Here is a 24,854-nt window from a genome sequence, read left to right as displayed (position 1 = left end):
ACTTCTCTGTGATATCTGTGGGACATGAAGTGTCTGCCAGTCCACCATCTCAGAGAAAGCCAACCTTTCTACTCCCAGGATGTCAGATGAAGCAGTGAACAGCCACAAACACAACCCAGGTGGCATTTGTCATCTAGGACTTAGTTTTAATCTGTAGAAGCACCTCCTTCCTTCCTACTCACCTCTTACTGTGGAGAATCCCCTTGACGATGAAACATTCCAGTAACCCAATTTATGAAAATACAAATTGATAAAGCAAATAAAGAAGAGATTGATCACATTCCTTAACAGACAGAGTCCCTGAAGGGCTACTATATAAAGGAAAGCTTCTTGAGGGAGTCTCAATATGAGTCAGCATGTCAAACTTGGTGGTGAGCACATTTCAGGGATCCAGCTACATGCTAGTCAGCCCACATGAGCAAGAGCAATGAGTTTTGTATAAACTGCCCTTGTGTTTGGAAGGGCCTCCAAGGTGTTGGGTGTCTGCTCTACACCCTAGCCCCCCAGCCTCCTCCAGGTGGCCTTTGTGAAGGGCATCTGGGGCAGTGGAGTGGAGCTGTGTCATGGGGGGATAGAGAGCCACCTGCACAGGGGCTCTTCTGTAGCTCCCCTAGAGGACAGGAGGCCCAAGTGCAGCTGTTGGAGAGGCCACCCGGCTCATGCCCACTTGGCCATCATGAGTGACCCGGTGGTGCTGTGGCTGGACCTGGTCCAGGTAGGGGTGTGGTAATTCAGGAGCGGCCATGGTGCCGGGTGCCTCGGGTGGGAGGCAGGAAGCAGAGTGCCAGGCACTCTGTCCCTAGCTGTCCCCCTCTCTGCAGAGCCCACCACTGATCAGGCAGTTAGGCTTCCTCTGGGGACTAGTGCTGTCCACGTGCAGACTCCAGGGTCCCCAGGGAATATCTCGTTCCTCTGTGGGTTCTTTTAGTTTTAAACAGAAATATCCTTAGACTGAACTGTATCATTCTGCAACGTATTCTTTTTATCACTCAACATGCCTTGTAATTCTATCCATTTCAGAACATTGACACCTACCTGATGCTTTCTAACCACAGATTGTCTGCAAGATCCACAGCACGGTTGATTTCACCGTCACCTTGTCTGTGGGCAGTGAGGTGGTTTCTCTTGCAGACTGTGCTGTGACGAGGGTCTGTGTCTCTTACACTCCTGATAAATAACCATGTCACCTCCACAGCTGCACTCAAAACTTCTGACACATACTGAGCTTCCTCCTAGAGAGTGTCTATGTCTGAGAACCCGAGAGGTAAATGCTTAAAGATCTATAAGTAACGGTGAGGAGGGAAACTTTTTCTTCAATTCCTGTTTCTCTCATTTCTGCTTTTAGGTGGCTATAGATGGAAGTCCACCTGTCATCCTGGTGTCTTTTGACTATAATTAGCTACGTTTTGTTCCATTTTCTTTTTGTAATCATGATCTTAAACTTGGACGGGCCTGGATTCCAACTTCTGTGAGCCTCAGTTTGCTTGTCTGAAAAACAGACGCAATGATTAATAACCATCTAACAGTGTCGCAGAAAGTAAAAGGGATCATGTATGTAAAATGCTAACCAAAGTGATTAAGACATAGTAAACATGGTAATTAGTGGCCATTGTGGAATAAATGATAAACTTTACAATGTAAATTGCATCCAAGAGTTTGTCAGTGTATTGAATATTGAGGGTATTTTTAGTAATACCAATTTTTCAATGTATTAGTATCTTTGTCACTCACGGTCTGTCTTGGGAATGGGACCACTATTTATCCACCCACACACAACTGCACGTGCCCTTTTTAACCTCATGCTAATTGCCATTCAGGTTTGGGCTAAGTTCGATAAGCTATTGATAATCTCAAAGTTGCAACGGATCTGAGAAGATTATCTCTTCCAACTTCCTCCTTCCCCAGGTACATAGCCTTTGTCTGACAATTCATTTCCCACGACTGCTAATTTAGCTGGGTAAGTGGTGAAAATATCCTTAATTTCCAGAGTTGTGTTACCTAATTGTCTTCTATCTTCAAAGTCATTCAGGTGATTAATTTCCAATTATTCCCTACATAAATGAGAAAGACCTAAAAAAAAAAAAAAAAAAAAAAAAGACCTCTTCATTGATGCAACACATTCAAAGTATCGGGCACTTTGGGCCAGCCACTCTTGTGTTCTGAACGTTGGTGACAGAGATGTTACAAAAGCAATCAAGTCCCTCCTGGAATGTACAGACTAGCCTGAGGACCAAGAAGATGAAGCCAGCTGAGCTGGAGTCTGGGTTTATGAGAAGGTAGCATGTCACTGGTCCTGATTAAGCTGATGCTGACCAGGTTACTAAACTGAGAGACAGACTTGTCACAATCAGAGAATTCTTAATTTTGGCACTGCATGAATTCACAGTAAGTAAAGAGGACTGTGTTCTATAATATACAAAGTAGAGAACATAGCTTTCTAACATAAGCAGTTTTTTTCCAAAAATTTTGATCACAAAAACATACTCTACAAATATACCATTTCTTTTTTTGCTCAAAGACACACACACACATAACTAAAAGGGAAAATATTCTTATAGCTTTCAGCAGCCCCTAGAGAATTAAATACCGAAAACTTTCATTTGTACCCATAATTCATATACAGCTATATGGGGTGAAAAAGGTTAATGATGGAATTTTTTTTAAGCATGTTCCATGGACTATAAATGGCAGATCTGACAGTTAAAATGAAAATTGTTCCAGAAGAAACTTTAGTCAAACTAATTATTCGAGACGTTATAAGGATGTATAATTATATTCTTCACCTTTAAAAAAAAAAGTTTTATTACAAATGTGCTTTTAAAGAACAAGTAGAGAAATAAAAGCTGTAATTGTTCTTAATTATAGCTAACTGTAATTGCACTCAATTGCAATATGCTGAATATCACCAGTGGCTAAAGAAATCCTGGCATACAGACAGCACACCCACATTCATGAGATGAGGTATAGTTTTATGAATATTCTGTTATCTATAATTTAGCTCTTTCACTGTCGATTCTGTTTCTGTTGGTTTTATTTATTTATTTATTTTTCGTGATTGTAGCGACATAATTGTCATCTGTAAATGTGTTGAAGGTTGTAGATTTCGTCTGGGGTTGGTTCAAAATTCCCATTGCCACAAAAAAAAAAAAAAAGACGTGTTGGAGATTGTTAAATGAAGAGATTTGGACGTGACCCATCGTGGTTGAATACATTGAATAAGCAGATCTGAATTTTCAGAGGTAATGATGAATACCACGTTTAATTTACCCAGCAGGGGCCAAGAAGCAACCTGGAAAATGTGAAGGCTGTAAAATAGCATTACCTACCCCCTCTGCAGATAGCTCTCAGAGCAGTGTGATTTCAAATGGGTGAAAATGCCCCACGAATGGGAAAGTTTTCATCTCTCTCTCGCCTTAACCCTTTGCACTCAGATGTGGAGTGTGGATAATGTCGAGTGGATAACGAGAAAAAAGCAAGCGAGTGCAAAGGGTTAATTCTCAGGACTCAAGGCAAGTTCTGTTTCTGTACATCCTGCTGAGGCCAGGCCTGCCTGTGTGGTATGATGGGCTGAATCTGAGCCCTCCAAGCTGATTGCTGACACTCGTGTAGCCTCATTCTACTGTTCTATGAAATGGGAGCTCATAGTGCCAAGCCTGTTCCTCCTTGAAGACTGTATGTGGGTAGATTTTAAAAAATAAAGGATGGGCATAGTGACTCATACCTGCCATCTCAGCACTCTGGGAGACCAAGGTGGGAGGATTTCTTGGCCTGGGCAGCATAGTGAGACCCCATTTCTTAAAAAAAAAAAAAAAAAGTTTGTTTTTAAATTAGCCAGGTGTGGTGGTGCATAGACCTGAAGCCTCAGGTACTTGGGAGGCTGAGGTGCGAGGATCCCTTGAGCCCAGGAGTTCGAGGCTGCAGTGCGCTATGATCTCGCCACTGCACTCCAGCATGGATGACAGATCGAGACAACTTTAGTTGATATATACATACATACACACGCTATTGGATAAAAGTGGGTTCTTTAGCTTCGGGAGAAAAGAGCATTTTATTATGTGTTAATTAAAAAATAAAACAATAACAGCCCAAAAAAATAAAAATAAAAAACCAAGATTCCCCCAAATCATATCAGAATCACCTTTTGTTTCTTTTCTGTCTCCCTGGATAGCTGCTAAAAGCTTTCAACCACCTCGCCAGAGACAGCTTCGGCATAACCTGTGTTGTATTTCTTGATGACAAAAAAAATCTCTTCCACTGAGCCCGAGTCCCTGAATGCAGGTTGGAGCTGGCCCAGGTAGAGAAAAGTCCCCTGAGGGGCGTCCTTTTGACAGAGGTCCCCACGGCTACACTAGTCTCCAAACATGAGCGTCTCTGCCCCTTAATGCAGGGTAGGGGCAAGCGAGGCCAAGCATCTTCACTTCTGGTTTGTGTTCCTCAAAGCCCTACACGGTCCACAGCAGGAGGAAGTAGTATGAGTCAGGTAATCACGAATATACCAGAAGCTCAGGAGCTGGTGTGGCCCATCTCTTCATTAGTGTCATTAAATCACTTCCTCCGGCCGGGCGCGGTGGCTCACGCCTGTAATCCGAGCACTTTGGGAGGCCGAGGCGGGCGGATTGCTCAAGGTCAGGAGTTCGAAACCAGCCTGAGCGAGACCCCGTCTCTACTAAAAATAGAAAGAAATTAATTGACCAACTAAATATATATACAAAAAAAAAATTAGCCGGGCATGGTGGCGCATGCCTGTAGTCCCAGCTACTCGGGAGGCTGAGGCAGTAGGATCGCTGAGCCCCGGAGATGGAGGTTGCTGTGAGCCAGGCTGACGCCATGGCACTCACTCTAGCCTGGACAACAAAGTGAGACTCTGTCTCAAAAAAAAAAAAAAATCACTTCCTCTGAGATGGAGTCTGACTATGGCTGTCTGAAGCCTCCTCTTCCTCCTCCTCCTCCCCCTTCCTCTCTCCTCCCCTCCCCCCAACCCCCCATTTCAGGTGTCTCCCTACCTCACAACCCCCCAAGTGTCTTCTGCCCTCTGCATTCTTCCCCGTGCCAGACCCCAGCCCAGAACTGCAGGTGCTCGAGGTCCTGACCGTTCTCATATGTCACCCAGAGTCTTCTCCTAAGACAGTGGCACTTGCATTTTCGATCCTTGGCAAAGGGAGCGTCTCTAAAACATGTCCTTTCTCTTGCTAATATATCTGCTTTATCGGTCACAAATACTGGCATTGATTGTTCTGCTAATGACGTCTGTTGGTATTTGTTTCAGCAAAAACTCCCTTCCTTCCCTCCCAAGAAGGGGACCGACCCATGAGATGGGGCGGACAAAATCTCACCCTGTCACTTGTCACTGTGCATTCATTGGTGCAAGAATCTGTGACCACATCTTCCCCACTAGGTAGTCGAGTGCATGCAGGAGGAAAGAAGTCTATGTTTGTTTAGTTGCCTGCTCCATCTTGAGCACAAAGAGACCGACACATAGTAGGAGCTGTGGAAATACGTGTTGAACGAATGCATAAATGTTAACGAATGCAGCACCGATACTTGTTGGTTGATGGATTAGGCCATTAGTCAAACATTACAATGCAGGCTGGTATTTGCAAGTTTCTCTTTGATCCAGAAATGATCAGGAGTAGGGATGATTTTCTCTAATTAAGAGGGCTTATGGGTGGTAGTAGGTCCCTGGGAACTAATAGAGAAAAATTAGGCCTTATTGCAAAATGGGCATCCTTTTAAACTGATTTATCAAATAAAAATTTTATTTTTGATTACAAAGTATGTGGATACATTTTCTCTTAAGAAGCCCACGTCTGACTTGTAGGACAGCTTAGAGCACAGTAATTCAGCAATATTCACTGCAGAGTTCTTTTAATAAACAGGTCCTCTCCCCACTGCAGAAGCATAGCATTTGGAGAAAATATACCTGTTTGTTTGTTCGGAAGAGATGTCAATTTGTTTAAAAAAAAAAAAAAAGCCTTAAAGAAACACACGTACATACAGCCGTACCTGTGTTTTGTCTGTTTTGTGTGTGCGTGTGTGTTTGTTTTCACTTTTGCTTTTCATTTTTGCAAGGAGAAGTTGGTAATTGAAACTTCCTATGCCATTTCTAGGTTCTGTGACTGTCTTCCAGGGCTGGTTATATTTGCCACTGCTGAGGTCTAAACAAGTGAGTTTTAATGAGCAGGAATTGTTACTAATGGCCGATTCAGGTACTTAGTGGCTACTAATTGTGGTCAAATCACAAAGCATAGAGTGTGTGATGATTCATACACAAACCCAAGTGTGCACAGAGACTCACTTCTCATAATGCATGCCTTCTCTTTGGTGGATTTCTGAGCTGAGTGTCAAGATGACATCTTCGAAAGAAAAGAAACCAAAAGCCCTCTGCGCTATCTCGAAATGATGGAAGGGACACCAGTGTCAATTGAACAGTGGCCTGCGTTACAGAAGACAGCCAGGGCCAGATGGGCTCCTTTGTAGAGTTTATTAAGAGAAACCTTCGGCAATTTGATGTTCAAGGCACTTCTGCCCAAGGACACACATGAAGGCACATGCTCCTTGCTGTTTTATATGAAGAATACTAAAATAATATGAATAAATCTTGAGCCAAATAAAATCTTAGCAAGGACGCGGAACAGGACTTCCCAGAGGAAAATGAAAGACTGTCAGAAAGAGGCCGGATGGGTCAGTGATTAGATTCAATTAATGTCTACTCTCAGATGTGAGTCGCTAGTTCCAAACACCTCCCAGTACGTTCCTGAGTGTCAAGGAAGGGGTGTGTGGACGGAAGGCCAGACTTCCCTGGTGTCACCTCCCAGCAGGCTGGGACCTGGGGCCGGTCTGGACCTTCATCAGACAGTTAAATACCAAAAGCGTATTGAGCGATATAGAGAGAAACTCCATGTCTGTAGACTTTGCAGTTCAACCTAAGAGGTGCTGGCTGGCCGAATGACCTAGAATGGTCTCTCCTGTGCAGGTATCGGAAGGCAGGACCACATCCGTGAGCGTGGCTGGCTAATACCGCCTTCGCTGCCGCCCACGAGTGGCTTTGAGAGACTGGCCTCTGTAGCGATGTCAAGTGTCTCTTGGGGAAACCTACAGTTTTGCAAGTGACTTGTTGAGTTTACATAAGGGTCTTGTGTGAGTTTGAAGGTCCAGAGGCAGACCGCCTGTCTTTTGTCTTAAACCACAGCAACACCTGGGCACCTGGTATCTTCTGCTGCATGCAGTAGGTGCTCAATGTATCATCCCTGCAAAAAGAGGAGGGGAATACAGTGGTGCCAAGGAAAGAGACAGGCACAAGGGGGTGGCAGTGGCTGCCTTCAATGCAAGTCATATAATCACATGGTTCCCTTACTGGAAGCTTCCAGGACCCCCCTGCATGAAATCAGATTCCCTCTTGGCCTCTACTTTTACATCCCACACGCCTCCTTGCTCCACCCTTCTTCATGACATAGGCTAGGTAAGGTAGTAGCAAATACTCATTGGCTTGTTTGGTTTTGTTGTCTGTCTCTTCCTTCTAGAATGTAAAGTTCCTGATAGCGGGGCCAGTGCTCTGGTTGCTCACTGCTAATACACAGGACGCTGAACAAATGAAGGAACATATAATAGAGATGACAAACCTGCATGCTTGTGCACGCTAACTGCAGCCTAACATCCATGACACCACAATGAACAGCGTGGGCTGCAAATCCTGCCTCTCCCTATCCCAAGTGTGTCCTTGGGAAGTGACTTAACATTTTTCTGTCTCGTTTTCCATGTCGCTGTCATGGTTCAATAACAACAACCACATTATGAGGCTTTTATAGGGCTTGAGTGAGGGAATACCTGTAAATGGCCTAGAATAGAGGTTGGCGTTAAATAAGACCCCCATCAACGTGAGCAGATTGCATGCCCGTGCGTGTGTATGATCGTGGATTGCCCCACGTGAGAATAATTGCTTTGTATTTGTATTAACACACAGACACACACCCATTTTGATGTTTTAATCATGTGAGTGAAAATTGAGGAAGGATAAAAGTAGGGGAGAAGAAATAAGGAACAAAATAAAGAAAATATGGAGATAAATGGCCAGAGGGAGATTTGGAGCAAAATAAAAGAACAGTGTCTTTAGGCTTCCTATGACAGAAAGGGAACTTTAATCTCTAAGGTGTTTGGGGCCGGGCGAGGTGGCTCACGCCTGTAATCCTAGCCCTCCGGGAGGCCGAGATGGGAGGATCGCTTGAGCTCAGGAGTTCGAGATCAGCCTGAGCCAAGAGCAAGACTCCATCTTTACAAAAACTAGAAAAATTAGCTGGGGGGGCGGGGGGGGGATTCCTAAAGTCCTAGCTACTAGAGAGGCAGAGGTAGTAGGATCATTTGAGCCTAGGAGGTTGCAGTGAGCTACGATGACACCACTGCACTTGAGACGGGGCAACACAGCAAGACTCCATCCAATGAATGCATGCAGGTGGAAGGTAGAAGGAAGGGGTGGGTGAAATAACACCTAACAGGTACAGTGTACATTATCTGGGTGATAGGTACACTTATAACTTTGTCTCAAACAGTACAAAAGCAATACATGGTACCAAAACGTGTATACCCCTATAAATATTTTGAAATGAAAAAGAAAAGAAACAAAAAATAATAAGGTGTTTGGGATTTTCCAGAGTTGAGGTTCACCACACAAGAAAAAAAGTTAACTATTCCGAATTAATATATGGATTTGAAATGACGCCTTTAAGCTAATTTCTTTTGTGCATATTATTTGGAAATGGATCCAGTTTTAAAGGCCCACAGTTTCCCTCAAGCTGGGTGACCAAAAATCAAACAAAGAGAAAGAAAAAGGAGGAGGAAAAAAATTTGCTTGATGGTAATACTTTCACCCTTAATTAAAATAAAGAAACATCACTCTTTCTTTAACCAGAACATTCAATCATTTGCAGTACAGGCAACAAAAATAAAGTGTATTTTACCATTTTTAAAAAAGTCTCTGTACTTGTAGAAAAACCAAACCAAAGTTACCATTGGAGAGAAATATTCCAGGTCTTAAAAATATTTATCGTGCTGACACTCGTCCTCTGTTTTAGAGTTGTCGGCTAATTTTGGAAACTGGCAAACTGCACAGAAATAGATGGTGTACTCTTGCTTCAACACTTCCTAAAAAAAGAACTGTTTGCATAGTTCAGGAATGGGGAAGGACAGGAGATGACTGGGAAAGCGTTATTTCAGACAGCTGATAAAAGCTGGCCTTGGTCTGTACCCTGAAGAATGTTTTACACATTTAAAATTAAAGGGTTTGTTTTTGTTTTTTAAAGGAATGACAGATAATCCGCTGAAACTGTGTGATATGCAAGGGACACTTGAATGCTATCTCTTCTGGAGTTTTTCCTTTGACACAGTTGAATTTATAGCACAAGTTCAAATGAGTAGAGAGCTTTCCTGGTTGTACATGTTTGATGATCACATCAGCAACCTTAGATTACAGGGCAGCATTATTATTCTTATAATCTGGGGCATAGAGATTCTCAGGAGGTCAAAGGAATCACCCATCAGACACAAATACCTTCCATCATCTCAGTCTACTCCTTAGTCCCTGAGACAGTTCTTTTACTCGAATCACATCACTTCATTTTGTCATTTTTTTGTGATTGTTTTCATTCGTTTTTTGTTGTTGTTGTTGTTAGCGTGTTCTGCTCTCTTCTTGCAATCACATTATCTTGGTTATGATAATCTTGGGAATCAGTGCAGTTAAACTCAGAATAGTGCTATAGCTACATCAGGCACTTTTAAAAATCAATTCAAGAGAGTGGAATTACCTGCAAGTAGAAAACGTTTCATGGTCCTATGGCACTCGTATTTATTGAGTGTCTGCTGTATGCCAGCCACCAAGTATTCAAAATTTTGAATAAGATGTCATCTTTGGGGTAGAGGAGCTTTCAAGAGTGGAAACATAAGAAGTATCCATCACTTTGTACCTTCTATAATATCCTTTACTGGAGTGTAAACACTTGGCAAGGAAGATCAAGATCTAAATTCACGTTGGTGCCTCTCAGAGTACCCAGCGTGGCCTGTGCGTTGAGCATTAAGTGCTCAGTGGCTGTGTTGGATGAATAAATATTAGTGGATGAAGATGACTTAAGCACAGGAAGCAATGCTAATCATGGACATTGCGAGCTATAAAAATTCAATGAAAAATGCATGGTCTCTATGCCACCTGCTTGAAGTCCCTACAGTTGTGTTAGGGAGGGATGATATCTAAAAAAACCATAGCACATTCTGCCAACTTTATTTTCCTCAAGGGTTTCTTTATAAATGGTATAAATTTGTGAGAATTTGAATAATTCAGATAATTTTTTTCTAGCCATAGAAAATAGGTAAAAAAAAAAATGAACAAATCATGCTTTTGAAAGCTCTAGTGTTTGCTGATTTGCAGATCTCAAAACTGGCAATGGTTGGTGAGTCCTAGCTACCAAGCAATACTTGCTGCTGTCAAATACAGTGGTTCTTTCTTTGTTTTTGTTTTGGCTTTTTAAATCTTGGAGCTACATGCTCCAACACCGTCTTCAGGTTTTTAGTAATTATTGACATCAAGTAATATCTGTAATTCTAACATAAACTTCTGAGTTTATAGCCATCTAATGCATAATGATAATAAAATAAACATATAAAGGTACTTCTGTTAGGATAAACACTACAAAGGAAGACTAAAAAGAGGGGTGCTAGCCCGGGCAACAGAGTGAAACTCTGTCTCAGAATAAATAAATAAATAAAAATAAAAAGAGGGGTGCTTCTGAGCTGGGGTACCCACCATTCCCAATTCTGTTGGGAAAGAGAAACTTCTTAGGCAGCCACTCGGTTCTTCAAAAAAGATGAATGTGTGTGATGCATTCAGCCGTGTAGCGGAAAGTGCCTTCAACTGTGGTTTTGCACGAAGGATGGAAACTTTCTCCCTAAAGCCATTACTATGGTAATAAAATCTGAAGGTTTAATATCATATAATTACTTAGGAAAGAGCATTTCTATGGGTGCTAAACTTATAATCATTATTTTTTTTTAAGGAAGTATAGCTCTGTGGGAAGTACCACTTCCCCAAGGTACCCAGGCATGATCACAGACAGTAACTAGGAGGAGAAAGTTCTAGAAGCTGGGGAAGGTCAGGGAACGTTCAAAGAGGAGGTCGTCCTTTATATGAATTGACAAAATGGGGACAGAAAATGTTAAAGCTGAGACTCCTAACCAGGATTGACACATTAGCTTTAGGAAGTCCCTGAACCATCTACGTTTGTCTACCATGTTGTGTGTGCACGTGCATATTGTTATTTTTTCTGCATGAGGTGTTTATGTCTTTCATGAGATTCTTAACAGGGTTATTTGACCCTAAGAAGATTATGTACTGCTCCTAAGAATTATACCTTTAATCCCTCAGTCTAAAGTTGAACCCTTCTCTGCTTTTAAAATACCTTTGTATAAATCTCCTCCTCATACTCAATTGCTCCCCTTTCTTTCCAAGAATAAATCTCTCATAGACAAAATATGGCAGTGCAGAAAAAGTTAGTTTTGAAATTTGTCTCTGGTCAATTGCCATTAATATGCTATAGAGTCATTCATTAATGGTTTTTCATTAGTAACGTTTGAATTATCATAGCATCTGCCTGACACAGTCCCAAATGGTGGGACATTGTAAGAAAAAAATGAAAAACAGCAACTTACCAGTGAAAGAATTACATTTTGTGCTGTTTATGGGTCCTTTGTAAACCTCAGGTTACAACGAGTAACATGAGGAAACATCCCCAAAGGAATTTGTTCCTAAATGATTCTTGGAAAGAGATCGTAGGTATTTTGTTTAACTGGAAAAATGTATAAACGGTGGTTTGGGAATTTTTTTCTTCTGTTTCTCTGTATCTTGTATATTTTTAAATTTTAATGTTTTGAACTCAGTTACGTTCGTTCTACCACTAGAAAGCAAAGCCAGATATTTTGCATGTGTGTAAAATTTCCTTTGAAAGTAACCATTGAAAGGTTTAATGGGAATTAATCAGAAATGTGATTAGTCAATTTTAAATTTCTAAACACCTGCATATACAGTGTCTTCTTCACACATGATACTGTAATACCTATTATGCAATTAAACAAATTTTTATAATTTACCTAAATAAGCTTAATCATACTTATCTTCTTTTTCTCCTACAGAGAGACTGCTACCGAGTTAGCTGGAAGTCTACCAAGGTGAGCAAGCCGGCTTTGCTTACTCTGTAATGGTTTCTGAAACGTTCAGAAAGTATAGCACTGTGTTCTCTATAACAAGTCTTCTCTTCCTCATGTCAGATTTTAAGACCTCGCGTATATCATTATGCAAATGACAAAAACGATGCACGAGTTACATATATGTGATGTCCCCAAGAAGTAATGAGGCTCATGTTCATACGTGACTCAGAGAAATAATTCTCATTCCTTTGGAGTTATACACTATATTTGGAGATGTATATATGAGCAATATTTGCCACAGAAATCAACGATGTTGTTTCCTTTATTATATTCATGGGAATTGGCAATCGAAAAACATAATGAATTGGGTTATTTCTTTTTTTTTTTTTTTTTTTTTTGAGACAGAGTCTCCCTTTGTTGCCCAGGCTAGAGTGAGCGCCGTGGCGTCAGCCTGGCTCACAGCAACCTCAAACTCCTGGGCTCAAGCGATCCTCCTGCCTCAGCCTCCCAAGTAGCTGGGACTACAGGCATGCGCCACCATGCCCGGCTAATTTTTTGTATATATATTTTTAATTGGTCAATTAATTTATTTCTATTTTTGGTAGAGACGGGGTCTCGCTCAGGCTGGTTTCGAACTCCTGACCTTGAGCAATCCACCCGCCTCGGCCTCCCAAAGTGCTAGGATTACAGGCGTGAGCCACCACGCCCGGCTGGGTTATTTCTTTAAGGTATTCATTATTATTGTTATTTTCAGGAATTTTTAGATTTATAAAAGAATCCTGAGCTTCCCCTAAAGAACTTACATCTTAGTTTTGATGATATAAATGCATCTTAATTCTTATTGTCATTTAAATAAATATGTGGTAATATTATACCAGGAAAAGAAATCGATATGTAATTGATCGATGTATTTTATATGTTTTTGATATTTTATGTCTATGCATATAAAGTAAGGTATGATTAACAGAATGTAAGATCTAGATAACTAGCCATTAAGAAACGGCCGGGCACGGTGGTTCACACCTGTAATCTTAGCACTCTAGGAGGCCAGGGTGGGGGGGTAGATTGAGGTCAGGAGTTCGAGACCAGCCTGTGCGAGAGCAGGACCCCGTCTCTACTAAAAATAGAAAAAATTAGCCAGGCGTGGTGGTGCACACCTGTAGTCCCAGCTACTGGGGAGGCTGAGTCAGGAGGATCGTTTGAGCCCAAGAGTTTGAGGTTGCTGTGAGCTAGGCTGATGCCACGGCACTCTAGCCCAGGCAACAGAGTGAGACTCTGTCTCAAAAAAAAAAAAAAAGAGAGAGAGAGAGAATGATTATCACTATTTAATGGAAGGAAAGGAGGGAGGGAGGAAGGAGTGACATTTTAAGAGGTACCAAACTGGGCATTGTGTATCTAGAATGTACCCTTAAGATACCTATGAGCATGCCTTAGTCTCTGAGGGTGCTCAGTAACCATTTGTGAATCAATCAGGAGGTCACAGGGTGTTGCCTGGAAACTGTTGGAAATCAAGAGAATAGGAAGGACAGGAAAGAGAAGAGTGAGGGAATGTGATCTCCATGACTGGCACCAGAGAATAGGGGCGAGTGCAAATCATGGCCATCTGTTCTAGACGATAAGCAATTCGGTTGCTTTTTTTGTATGTAAAGAAAATCTTTGCTTATAGGATCATGATTCATTTCGCCAAAAAAACTGTTTACTGTGATCCAAATATTTAAATTACTGTAAGTTCTCACTTTTTGGCCAACGTCCTAAAGAAACATTTCAGCCGTGCGCCCGTTTACGGAGTTAAACCCACACGTGTGTGTTCTGGTGTCCCTGTATCCCCTGGCTGAGTTTCTTTGTCCTTGTCCTTCCACTCGAGAATAAGTCCCCTCGGTGAAGACCTGAGGATGCCGTCATTTGCAGGGGAGAAGTGAGGGTTGTGTGTCTGCCCGTGTTTGTGGTGAAGAAGTTAGTCCTAAAATTATGGAATGAGAAATGACTTTAAAACTTTTATACAACAGCTAAGGGGCAGAGCACCTCTGTTTGGTGGGAAGAGACTCACACCATGCTGTGATCATGCAGATGAAAATGACTTAGATGTCTGGGAAAATCAGAAGCAGCACCCTGAATTCTATTAAGTGCTGCTGTATTGCAAATACTAAGCAGCAACTCACAAGTTCCCCAGGAGAAGGATCCGCTGTGGCTGGTTTAGCACCTGAGGGAAACCCTGCTCCCTTCTTGAGTTTGGTGGGTGGTATTTTGGTAATGAGCCTCCTTATTTTTTTCCCCCATGAATTTTAGTTACTCTAATGTTGAATCATGTTGCAAACAAACAACGCACCGACAGTCCCGTTCTAACTGCAATTGGATGTCGTTGTAATGTATAACAAAAAGGACGTGAGTTATTTCTCAATTACGCTTCCAATGTAGTAGCCTCAGGTGTTCGTTGGACTTTCTTGGGGACCATTTGGGATGTTTCTGCTGACAAGTATTTCCCTTCCTCACATTAACATAAAATAATGCGATTATCCAATGATGACTTCTTCCCTGGGTGTCTGGAATATTCCTTCTGCGAGTGTGTGCGTGTGTTTGCACAACCTTGTAGAATTCCATTGCTTGTTTACGTTTTCAGCCTTTTTTTTATTATTATTATTTTTTCTTCAGCCTGTCATCAGGAAAAAGTGCAAATGAGCCCTGAAATACCTCGGTGCTATTGAGAACAAGGCACCTGTGGTTATTTTGTTTGTTTGTCGGCTAATGATTAGTGGAACATGACACTTTGAGTTCTTTATCCTTTTAGTCATAAAAGCATGCTCACGCTGTGACATCTCGGAAAAAAAAAATGGAAAATGGCAATGCAGGCAACTGCTAACTGGTGGTATGTGGCTGAGAAGGAAGACGGTGGCATTTTTAGAAAAGTTGTATGGTGTGGTTTTCATTGGCTTTCACTGTCTGGAAATTTTCCCAAAGGCCATTTACGACAGTTGGGTGAGGGTAGAGTATTTCCACTTTCATTGCCTTACGTGGCATTTCTTTAAAGTAGCTGGCCACTGGTTGGTAGTATTCTGTGAAAATGTGCCAATCACATAGCAGCAGATTGGGTGTGGGTAGTTAAAACTGTTCTCAAAGTTGAAACGAGATATGCACACAAGGTATGTGAACAGGCGCCAGGTTTGTTTTTCATTACTAATGATAACCTAAATGTGTGTTTGAATTCTTGCCATGGCTGAAAATAAAGCTTGGTAATAATATGTCACCAGAAAAAAAAAAAATTGGAGTATATGAGCAACATGCACTAAGCATTATAATTATATTATGAATATTAAAGCCAATGATCTTGTCGGGATTAAAACAAATATTTAAACTGGCTACATGGACCACTCCTGCTGATCTCTTTATCTTGATATGTCTTGGAGAAGGGTGTGTACGGTTCCATGTCTTGAACTATGAAAAATGATCATTTTCGATCTTACGTAGGACTTCTTGCTTTTATTTTTGCTGGCAGCCCAGGACAATTTAGCAATCTGAACTTTTTTTCCCCCCCCATTACAGTAATGTTTTTCAATATCTGATTTTTATAGGGAAGGGTGTTGTGTTTAGGTAAGACGTGTTTTAATTAAGTCATGATGAAACCCCAATTATTCAGATGGAACGGAGGCACGAAATGAATTGTAATAAGCTGGAGTATTAATATAAATGGTGCCTACAAAGAGATAAAATTTTATTTTGGGTAGCAGAGCAAAGATATAAACAAGGTTTATATGAACAGAGGTTTTATTGTAATCATGCACTATTAGCTGCTGTTTTTGAAAAAGAGAGCACATTTTAATTCCTTGTTAACATAGTCCTCTGTTACTCAACATAAATTAAACAGTTTGGAAAATACAGAGATATAATAGGACTTAGTAGAAATATCTTAAGTATTATTGCAGAGATGCACATGCTGGTTCTTATATACAACATCCAGAAGTTGGTACCCTTCTTGAGAACCATGAAATATGGGTAAATGAAGCTTAAAGTAATTAAACATATAAATCAGATGTCATCTTCTACTAGATCTTTAGCATAAACCACTGGAAGCAGGGGCCAAAGGTTAAAGTTATGAAAGAAAAACTGAGACTTCTCTCTTGCATTTTAATCCAGTAAGTTGATCTTTTTTTTCAAGTAAGTAATAGAACTCCCAAATCCTAGACCTGCATTGTATATACCATAGGATTATTGAGAGCATCTACCAAGAACACACAACTGCTTGGTTTGTGTGACTATCAAAAATAAGTCACTCGATTGCAGTTTTACATATGGAATTTTGGTATTAAATTGGGGTCTGTCCTTTCTGAAATTGGAACTGAACAAGTTTCATTTAGTGGAAGGGTGTAGTTGTCTGTATTTCTGAGTCGTGAATGTGACCAGTCAGGCAGCAACAGATGGAAAAGGTGAGACAGAGAATAAAGTTGAGCTCTGGCAGCTCAACTTCCTACCTGTGGCTCTAGAAGGGTTTAGAGTTAGACCTTCCGGTCCCTGCGGAGGGCTTTGGTAGATTACAGTTCCTCCTATTTCTCCTTGTCCTCAGTGTAAAATGCCATCTTCAGAAAGGCTTTTAGAAATTGGAAGATAGGCCAGTCGGGGTGACTTACGCCTGTAATCCTAGCACTCTGGGAGGCTGAGGTGGGAGGATCGCTTGAGCTCAGGAGTTCGAGACCAACCTGAGCAAGAGTGAGACCCTGTCTTTACTAAAACCAGAAAAAGTAGCCGGGCATGGTGGCACATGCCTGTAGTCCCAGCTACTTGGTAAACTGAGGCAGGAAGATTGCGTGAGCTCAGGAATTTGAGGTTGCAATGAGTTATGATGATGCCATGGCACTCTAGCCTGGGTGACAGAGCGAGAGTCTGTCTCAAAAAAAAGAAAAAGGAAATTAGAAGATAAACATGTTGGTACTTCCAGTCCAACCTCTTACTAAGTGACCTAGAGCCTAAGGCCTTATTCTGTCTTCTTTGTAATCCCTAAGAAACAGCTACTCCCCTAGGCCTCCTGGGACCCACGTCTGGTGCTGTTCAGTATTGACAGAATTCACCCTCTGTTCACTCATTCAGCAAAGGTACATCGAGCGCTAGACATATGCCAGGTGCAGTTGCAGGCTCCATAGGAACAGAGTACCGTCTCTTCCCTGCAGTAGTTTAGTGGAGAAAGTCTGGATAATCCCAGTGCTAGAGCGAAGTGTTTAATGCCATAGAAGCAGCAGAAAAACATCTCAGCTAATGAAAGGTGCTGCAGGATTTCAGCCCCAAGATGAGCTACTTGTGGTTGGAGGCAGCCAGGGACAGCATGCTGAGCTTGACCCTCTGAGCGGGACTGGAGTGGGTGGGTCAGGTGTGAGCACGTGGCAGTGGGTAAACCCATGGCATCCAGAGGCCTTGCAATTCCTGGAAACTTCCTCTTTCAGATTCACTGTAAAAAGCTCACTGGCCTGAGTGCCTGGTTTGCACACCTTACACAGCCCAGTTTTCTACTTCCTGCACTCAACCATCCTACTGCCCCCTGACCGTGACGTCTCAGCTGCGCTTCTGTCCCAGAACCATGTCCCCCTTGCCTGTCTGATTTATTCCTCCATGTATAAGACCAAGAACAGGTCTGACAGTCAGTGAATGAATGTTGAATAACTGTTGAATGAGCCCCCATTTTAGAGATGAGCAAACTGATACCTTGCCTCCCAGTCATTGCACTCGTTCCTGCTTTGACTTGGAAGCCCCCCTTGTTGTGTCCCTTCTCTTCTCTGCCCTCCCAAACTCTCTCTCTCTCTCTCACTTGTTCTTCTAGACCAGGGTTGGCAAACTATAGCCCACAGACCAAATCCAGCCCACAGCCTATGCTTATAAATAATTTTGGGGGGAAGCACAGCCACACATATCCATTTTCCTATTGTCTGTGCCTGTTCTTGTGCTACAGCGTCAGACTTGAGTAGTTGTGGCAGAGATGATATGGCCTGGCAACCTGGAGATATTTACTAGACTTTAATCCAAAGGTTCTCTGTCCTCTGTCCTAGACACATCTTAGGTGTCATTGCCTGAATGCCCTCTCTTCCCTGAAGGGTTTTCCCCTCCTCCTGCGAGTTCCCAAAGCCCTCAGTGCGAACTCCTACCCTGGCATCGGTGTCACTTGATAGTGACGTTTCTTGGAGGGCTTTGTACCTTCTCCGCTAAGTAGGAAACATTCGGAAACCCCCATTGTCATTCAGTGCTTGTCTTCATCGCCTAGTGGTGCCTGGAACATAGTAGGCAATGAATAAATATTTGCATAAGTGTCGTGGGAGTTTGACCGTCTGAATAGATGTTCAGATGAATTAATACATGTTTGAATGAATGAATGAAGGTTTGAGTTGGGAAGGGAGGGAGGAAGGATTGAGGAAGCCTTTTCCCAAAGAACCAGTGGTAGACCCCATCTATGATTCCTTCCTTCTGTCACCCTTCCCACTCTGCTCACTGCCTTGTGGTCTTTGGCACCTAGAAAAATTCGTCCAACTGGCTGGAACGTCATTGACCTAAATGTGACAGTCACCGAGCTGTGCAGAGCTTTTGCTGTTGAGGGTGTGGCATCGTTTGAGCTCAGACATTCTTGACACCTGTGTCTGCTATTGCCTAACCATGTGACCTTGAGCAAGTTAGTTAATATCTCTGCCTCCGTTTTGCATTTATAGATGTGGAATAATTATAACACGCATCTCCTAGTGTGGCCATGAGGAGGTAATCCACACAAGGAGTGTTTAGCCCAGTGCCTGAACACAGCAGGCAGGCATTCAATACACAGTAGCGGTGAGTGTGGGTCATTCAAAGACAGTTTCATGCTAATCACTTTTACCAAGATGCAGGGGTCATATTCTTGTCACAGAGAAGACACCATATTGCATCATAAACTTGCATCTAGAACAAAACTCCAGCCTGTGTTCAAATCCCAATTTGGTCACTTACCTGGTTCTGTGACCTTGTGTCAGTTCTGTCACCTCTCAGTGCCTCATTTTCTTCATCTGTAAAAGAAGGTGAGGATAGGATTGATCATTCTGAGAATCAAGTGAAGTGATCTGTGTAAAGTACTTAAAAGAGCACTTACTCTGTTATTATAAGAAAATTCAAGTTGCACGTTCGTTGAAATCTGAAGTAGAGCATTCAGAAATACCAAGCCATCGGCCACATGAACCTCTAATTTAGATTTTAATTATTCACTGCTATAGTGCTGCCTTGCTGGGAATGATGATTGATGATTAAAACAAAATAACCAAAGCATTAAATGTGAAATTCCCTTGACCTTGCTATGACACGTGTAAACGAGGCTGACCCAAAGAAAGTCTATATGCAGACACCACCCATGGGGACTGTGGTTTTCATTTATTCTCCAAATCACCTAAATCAAAACAATTTCATTCTTTATATATGTGTGTAAGAGTCTGTAGTGACTGAATTAAATTACACTTGTTTTATAATATAGTGCTCTGATGTGTAACAGACTATCAAAGGAATGATCTTTACAAGGAAAACTTTAGAATATTAAGTTACTCGCTGCATGACCTATTTAGACGGCTCAGATTCTTCTAGTTGTAGACCGCATAATTAAATTTTAAATGGAACATGATAAAGAAATTATACTGGTGATCTCCAGAGATTTCGATACCCTATTTGGCTCTTTATAAGAGTATAGCAAAGACATACTTTAAAATTTAATAAAGGCCTGCCCTAATTTTTTTTTTCCCTTTTAGATTTTCCTTATCTGCTCCACAATTCAGAGCTATGTGATAGGAGCCACAAATGCTACCTGCAATAAATGGTCAAAATAAAAATTCTTAGAAGCACAATTTATTCTAATTTGAGAATTCTATTACTTGTGTGTGAGGGCCTTTGTGTAGCAGTGGAACGCCTTTAAGATTAAAAACCTGCCATTTCCTGAATTTGTCACCGTAGAGAATTAGAGCTTTATTCATTCTGTTTGTGGAAGCATTCATAGCTTCAGAGTTTACAGAGCAAAGGGGCAGAAAATGATTTCCATGTAGGGTATCGTTTTGCAATTAGAATTCCTTATTTGCTGTGTAAAAGTTGCACTTCTATAGAGGATTAAGGGGAAAATACACACACGTACACAACACACACACACAACCAGAGCCAATGAGAAACAAAGGAGAATGCCTAGCTTGAGCATCCTAAGAGCCATTGCAGCCCCTTGGGTTAATAATTTGGTTTCATAACCTTTTGTCATTGATTTTCTTTTGTATTTAAAGGGATACTGCCAAGATAAAATTATATGTCGAATGCAGCTTTCTCATATTTATGTAATAGCCTTTTGTAATGTGAAAAAGCACACCCATGTTAGGTGAAAAGCCTTCTTGTACCCTGGAGGGATTCAGATTTTGCTATCTGCGTAGCTTTGACAAAAAAAAAAAAAAAAAAAATCAGGTGGTAGAGTTTCTCTGCCCGCCCAAGGTTGGTTTGTATTTTATACCCTCTTAAACATTGAGCTCTATTGATGTTTGGAATTGTCAAGCTACCAAGAGCACATAAATTAATAAAGAATGTATTCTCGTGTAGACATGGGTAGTCTTAAACCTTGTAAACCCTTCTTTTCAGATTAGGTTTTGTAAATGTTTCTATTACGTATTTTCCTTTCCCTTCTTTCTGGCAAATATACAGTTTTCCTTTTGGGCCCAAACCACTCAAGCAGCCTGTGTTGTTTTCATTTTTCAAATAAGCAACATTAAACTCACAAAACGCCACATAAAAACCGAGCAGAGGCAGCGACACAAGCCAACAGAGAAAATAAATGCGCTGTTCAGCCTGACTATTCATCCTTAAACCTCTGCTCGTCATGCTTTGAGGGGGTGTGACTTTAAGGAGTAGCGCTGAGCTACATAAAGGATTCCAAAGAGAAACTCGGGGTTGGGAACATAATTACCCGGTGAATAAGTGGAAATTCCACTTTCCCAGCACAATACAGCATTTGCGACCCTCCCTCACTCAGAGCCAGAGGGCTATGGCTAGCATCTACAATGGTGACACCTGGTGGCTCCTAATGCCCAGGAGGGAAGGCCCCAAGACCCCTTCCAAAGTAAAGGAAAGTCATTTCCGAATTAGGCTTACGATGAAGTCTTAAGATGAAACCCTTACATCTACAGGTTTCTGTAGATGGTTTACAATTTTTTTAAGTATTTGATTAATAATGAAGATGCAGCCCGGCGTGGTGGCTCACGCCTGTAATCCCAGCACTCTGGGAGGCCGAGGCAGGCAGATCAAGGTCAGGAGTTTGAAACCAGCCTGAGCTAGAGTGAGATCCCCGTCTCTACTAAAAATAGAAAGAAGTAAATTGGACAACTAAAAACATATAGAACAAGTTAGCCGGGCGTGGTTGTGCATGCCTGTAGTCCCAGCTACTCGGGAGGCTGAGGCAGGAGGATCACCTGAGCCCAGGAGTTCGAGGTTGCTGTGAGCTAGGCTGACACCACGGCACTCTATCCAGGGCTACAGAGTGAGACCCTGTCTCAAAACAAAAAAAAAAAAAAGATGTTTATGAACACAGTAACGAAACATAAAAATGCATCTACTGACATTAGCAATATTAATACTAGTGACAGCATGGTGCACCTAAATGAGGAAGGGAATATATGAGGTCCCACAGTGGGGTACAAGGTACAATGACCCCTGCCTTTGAGAACCAAAGGATTCTACTTAAAAAAAGTAGTACTCATAGAGACAGAGGATAGCATGGTAGTTACCAGGGGCTGGAGGTGGTAGTATGATAGGAAATGGGCTGATGTTAGTCAAAGGGTATGGAATTTCAGTTTGATACGAGCAATAACTTGGAGAGATCTATAATATACCATAGGGACTAGCATTAGCATGCATGTATTGTATACTGGAAAATTGCTAAGAGGGTAGATTTTGAATGTTCTCATCCCCAAAAAAGCTCAGGATGTGAGGTGATGGAGATGTTAATTAACTTGATTTCATCATTCCAAGGTCAAAACATAGATCAAAACATCACATTGATCACATTATACCCCATAGGTACCATGTTTTACTCTGTCAAATAAACATGAACTAAAGAACTAAAAGATCCTAAAAGTAGAAATCCGAATTATAGTAGGAGAAAGTATGTTCTTTCTTACCACAAATTCTGTCACGTGATATGTTGAGTACCATATAAATGTACCCCACAGTTCAGTGCGGAGAAGAGAGAGAACATGATTTGTGTGGCAATTAGAAAAACATCACTCTGGAGGGCATTTGTCTTCTGGGAACAGAATGGGCAGTAACAAAGAGCAAGGGATGCAGAGTTTCCCAAGATGGAGATTTCAGCCAGCTGGTTTCACTCTGATGGTTGGTTGAGAGAATAATGAAATATGGAATTAGAAAAGTAGGTAGAGGCCATATTGTAAAGCTTTAGAATGTTAGAGGCATTTGACTTTTTTTAATAGACACGTAATATTCATACATATGTTTAGGGTACACTGTGATGTCTGGATACACATATGCATTGTGTAAAAATCAAATGAGGGTATATATCAATAGCATGTCCATCACTTCATCCATTCATCATTTCTTTATGGGGAGAACATTTAAAATCCCCTCTTCTAGCTATTTTGAAATGTACAATACCGTATTGTGACCATAGTCACCCTACTGTGCCATTGGACATCAGAGTTTATTCCTCATAACCAACCTGTAACTTTGTACCCATTGACCAATCTGTCCCTCTGTCTCCCTCTCCCCTTTTTCTTCCCAGTCCCTGGAAACCACCATTCTACTCCCTACTTCTATCAAATCAATTTCTTTAGATGCCACGTATGAGTGAGATCGTGCAGTATTTGTCTTTCTCTGCCTGGTTTATTTCACTTAAAATGATGTCCTCCAGGTTCACCCATGTTGTCACAAATGGCAGGACTTCATTCTTTATTATTGCTGAATAGTACTCCATTGCATGTATATGCCACATTTTCTTTATCCATTCATCTGTTGACAGACACTTAGATTGATTTCAAATCTTGGCTGTTGTGAATAGTGTAGCAATAATCACAGGATGCAGGTATCTCTTTGACCTACTAATTTCACTTCCTTTTGTATATATACCCAGTAGTTGAATTGCTGCATCAAATGATAATTCTATTTTTAATTTTTTTGAGTAGCCTCCACAGTTTGCCATCCCGGCTGTACTAATTTACATTCCCACCAACAGTGTGTAAGAATTCCCTTTCTCCACATCAGCACCAGCATTGGTTATTTTTTTTTTTCTGTCTTCTTTGTCAACAGCCAGTTTAATTGGGGTGAACTGTCTCACTGTAGTTTTGATTTGCGTTTCTTTGATGATTAGCATTTTGCTTTTGATTTTCTTTGTACTCAGGAAGCCAGCCATTCAGGGCATTTGAGCAAGGTAAAAATGTGATTCAAAGAGCACGTTGGCAAGATTAATCTCATGGTGTCCTGCAAAATCTGTCATGGCGGGGAGAGCCACGAGCCTGTAAATTCCTCGAGGACTGGACCCAAATCTACTCTGCTTGCCTTTCTGTGCTCAGCACCTAGCCCAGGGCCTTTAGCACACAGTAGGTGCTCAAATACACATCACATGAACTAATGAGTAAATGGGAGATCGGGATTTTTTTGTGCATGGTTCCAGTGAGGATGATCAGTGCTGGAACTAGACTGCTCATTGCAGAAATAAAAAAGAAACAGTTGATGACAGAAAACATTGGGAAAAAATGAATCACTATTACTTACAGAAACCCGAGCAATGAAGGAGAGAGCCGTTGGGAAGTGTCGCAGCATCTAACAAAAACCACGCAAGTCTGGGGGAAGAGCCTCTAGAAACTCGCAGGGCTGGAAGGAGGGTTGTTTTGTGCTGAATTTGAGACAAAGGCTAGAGGGTGGGAGCGGAGGAGCTGTTCTCAGCGTGGGACTGGAAGCCTGGACTTTCAGTGATTAAGCGTCTTGGGCACTGTTTGCCCAGAGATTTAGTTGAGACCGTTTTGTACACACACGTGGGTTTTGCAGTTGTCTCTTCCTGGTGACGTTCCTTGCCAAGTTAGCCAAGATGCAAATCTGATAGAGATTCTTCAGGGACACATAATGTTCCTGCAGAGATAAATGCAATGCTCAGAAGGATTCTAATTCATTCTGGCAATTTCTGAGCAGGGAAAAAAAAAAAAAAGACTTCTCTAGGGTGACATCCTCATAGACTGTGCTTGTCCTTTGACTGCCCACCTCAGCTGCCATCTCCTTCCTGACATCCACCATGGAAATGTGGCACATGACACTGTTAGGGGACATCTGTTGGCAACAGAAGTGTGTACTCTGCTTGTTCTCATTTGGCCTTTCTCATCTTGGCTGGGTGTTTCTTAGCTTATTTCATCACCTCTGAGGTTTCATCTTTTCTGCCTTCTTGCCTGGAGCCCTGGCAGTTGACAACACTGAGTTGAGAAAGTCCTGTCCAAGTTCAACTTCCATGATGCAAGAGTGTCTTTAACCGGGGTGACTTGAAACCCAAGGTTAGTGTGACATTTTAGCTATTCATTGTGTCACCTTGCTCCTGTATTGCCTAAATATTATAAATTAAGATTTCCTATAAAAGAGCAGAGGTTATTTTGGGGGTGCTTTGGGACAACCATAGGTATACTAGGTAAGGGGAAATAGATCACAAAGTGGCTGCCTGGTAGCTG

At 41.7% G+C, this 24,854-nt stretch overlaps 1 protein-coding gene across 7 annotated transcripts in view; it reads left to right on the top strand.

Annotated features, from left to right (window-relative positions):
• Window positions 1–24,854, top strand: part of CELF2 (CUGBP Elav-like family member 2) — a 724,899-nt gene that overhangs the window by 340,542 nt on the left and 359,503 nt on the right. For all 7 annotated transcript variants that reach the window (XM_075997468.1, XM_075997471.1, XM_012740321.3 and 4 more), the window contains one exon: window positions 12,169–12,204. In XM_075997468.1, the coding sequence (XP_075853583.1) occupies window positions 12,169–12,204 (36 nt within the window). The remainder of the gene's footprint in view (window positions 1–12,168; window positions 12,205–24,854) is intronic.

This window comes from Microcebus murinus, chromosome 25, assembly GCF_040939455.1.
Source record: "Microcebus murinus isolate Inina chromosome 25, M.murinus_Inina_mat1.0, whole genome shotgun sequence".
NCBI lineage: Eukaryota > Metazoa > Chordata > Mammalia > Primates > Cheirogaleidae > Microcebus > Microcebus murinus.
The sequence above is the reverse complement of the archived record's forward strand: the minus strand, read 5'-3'. Positions and strand labels throughout refer to the sequence as shown.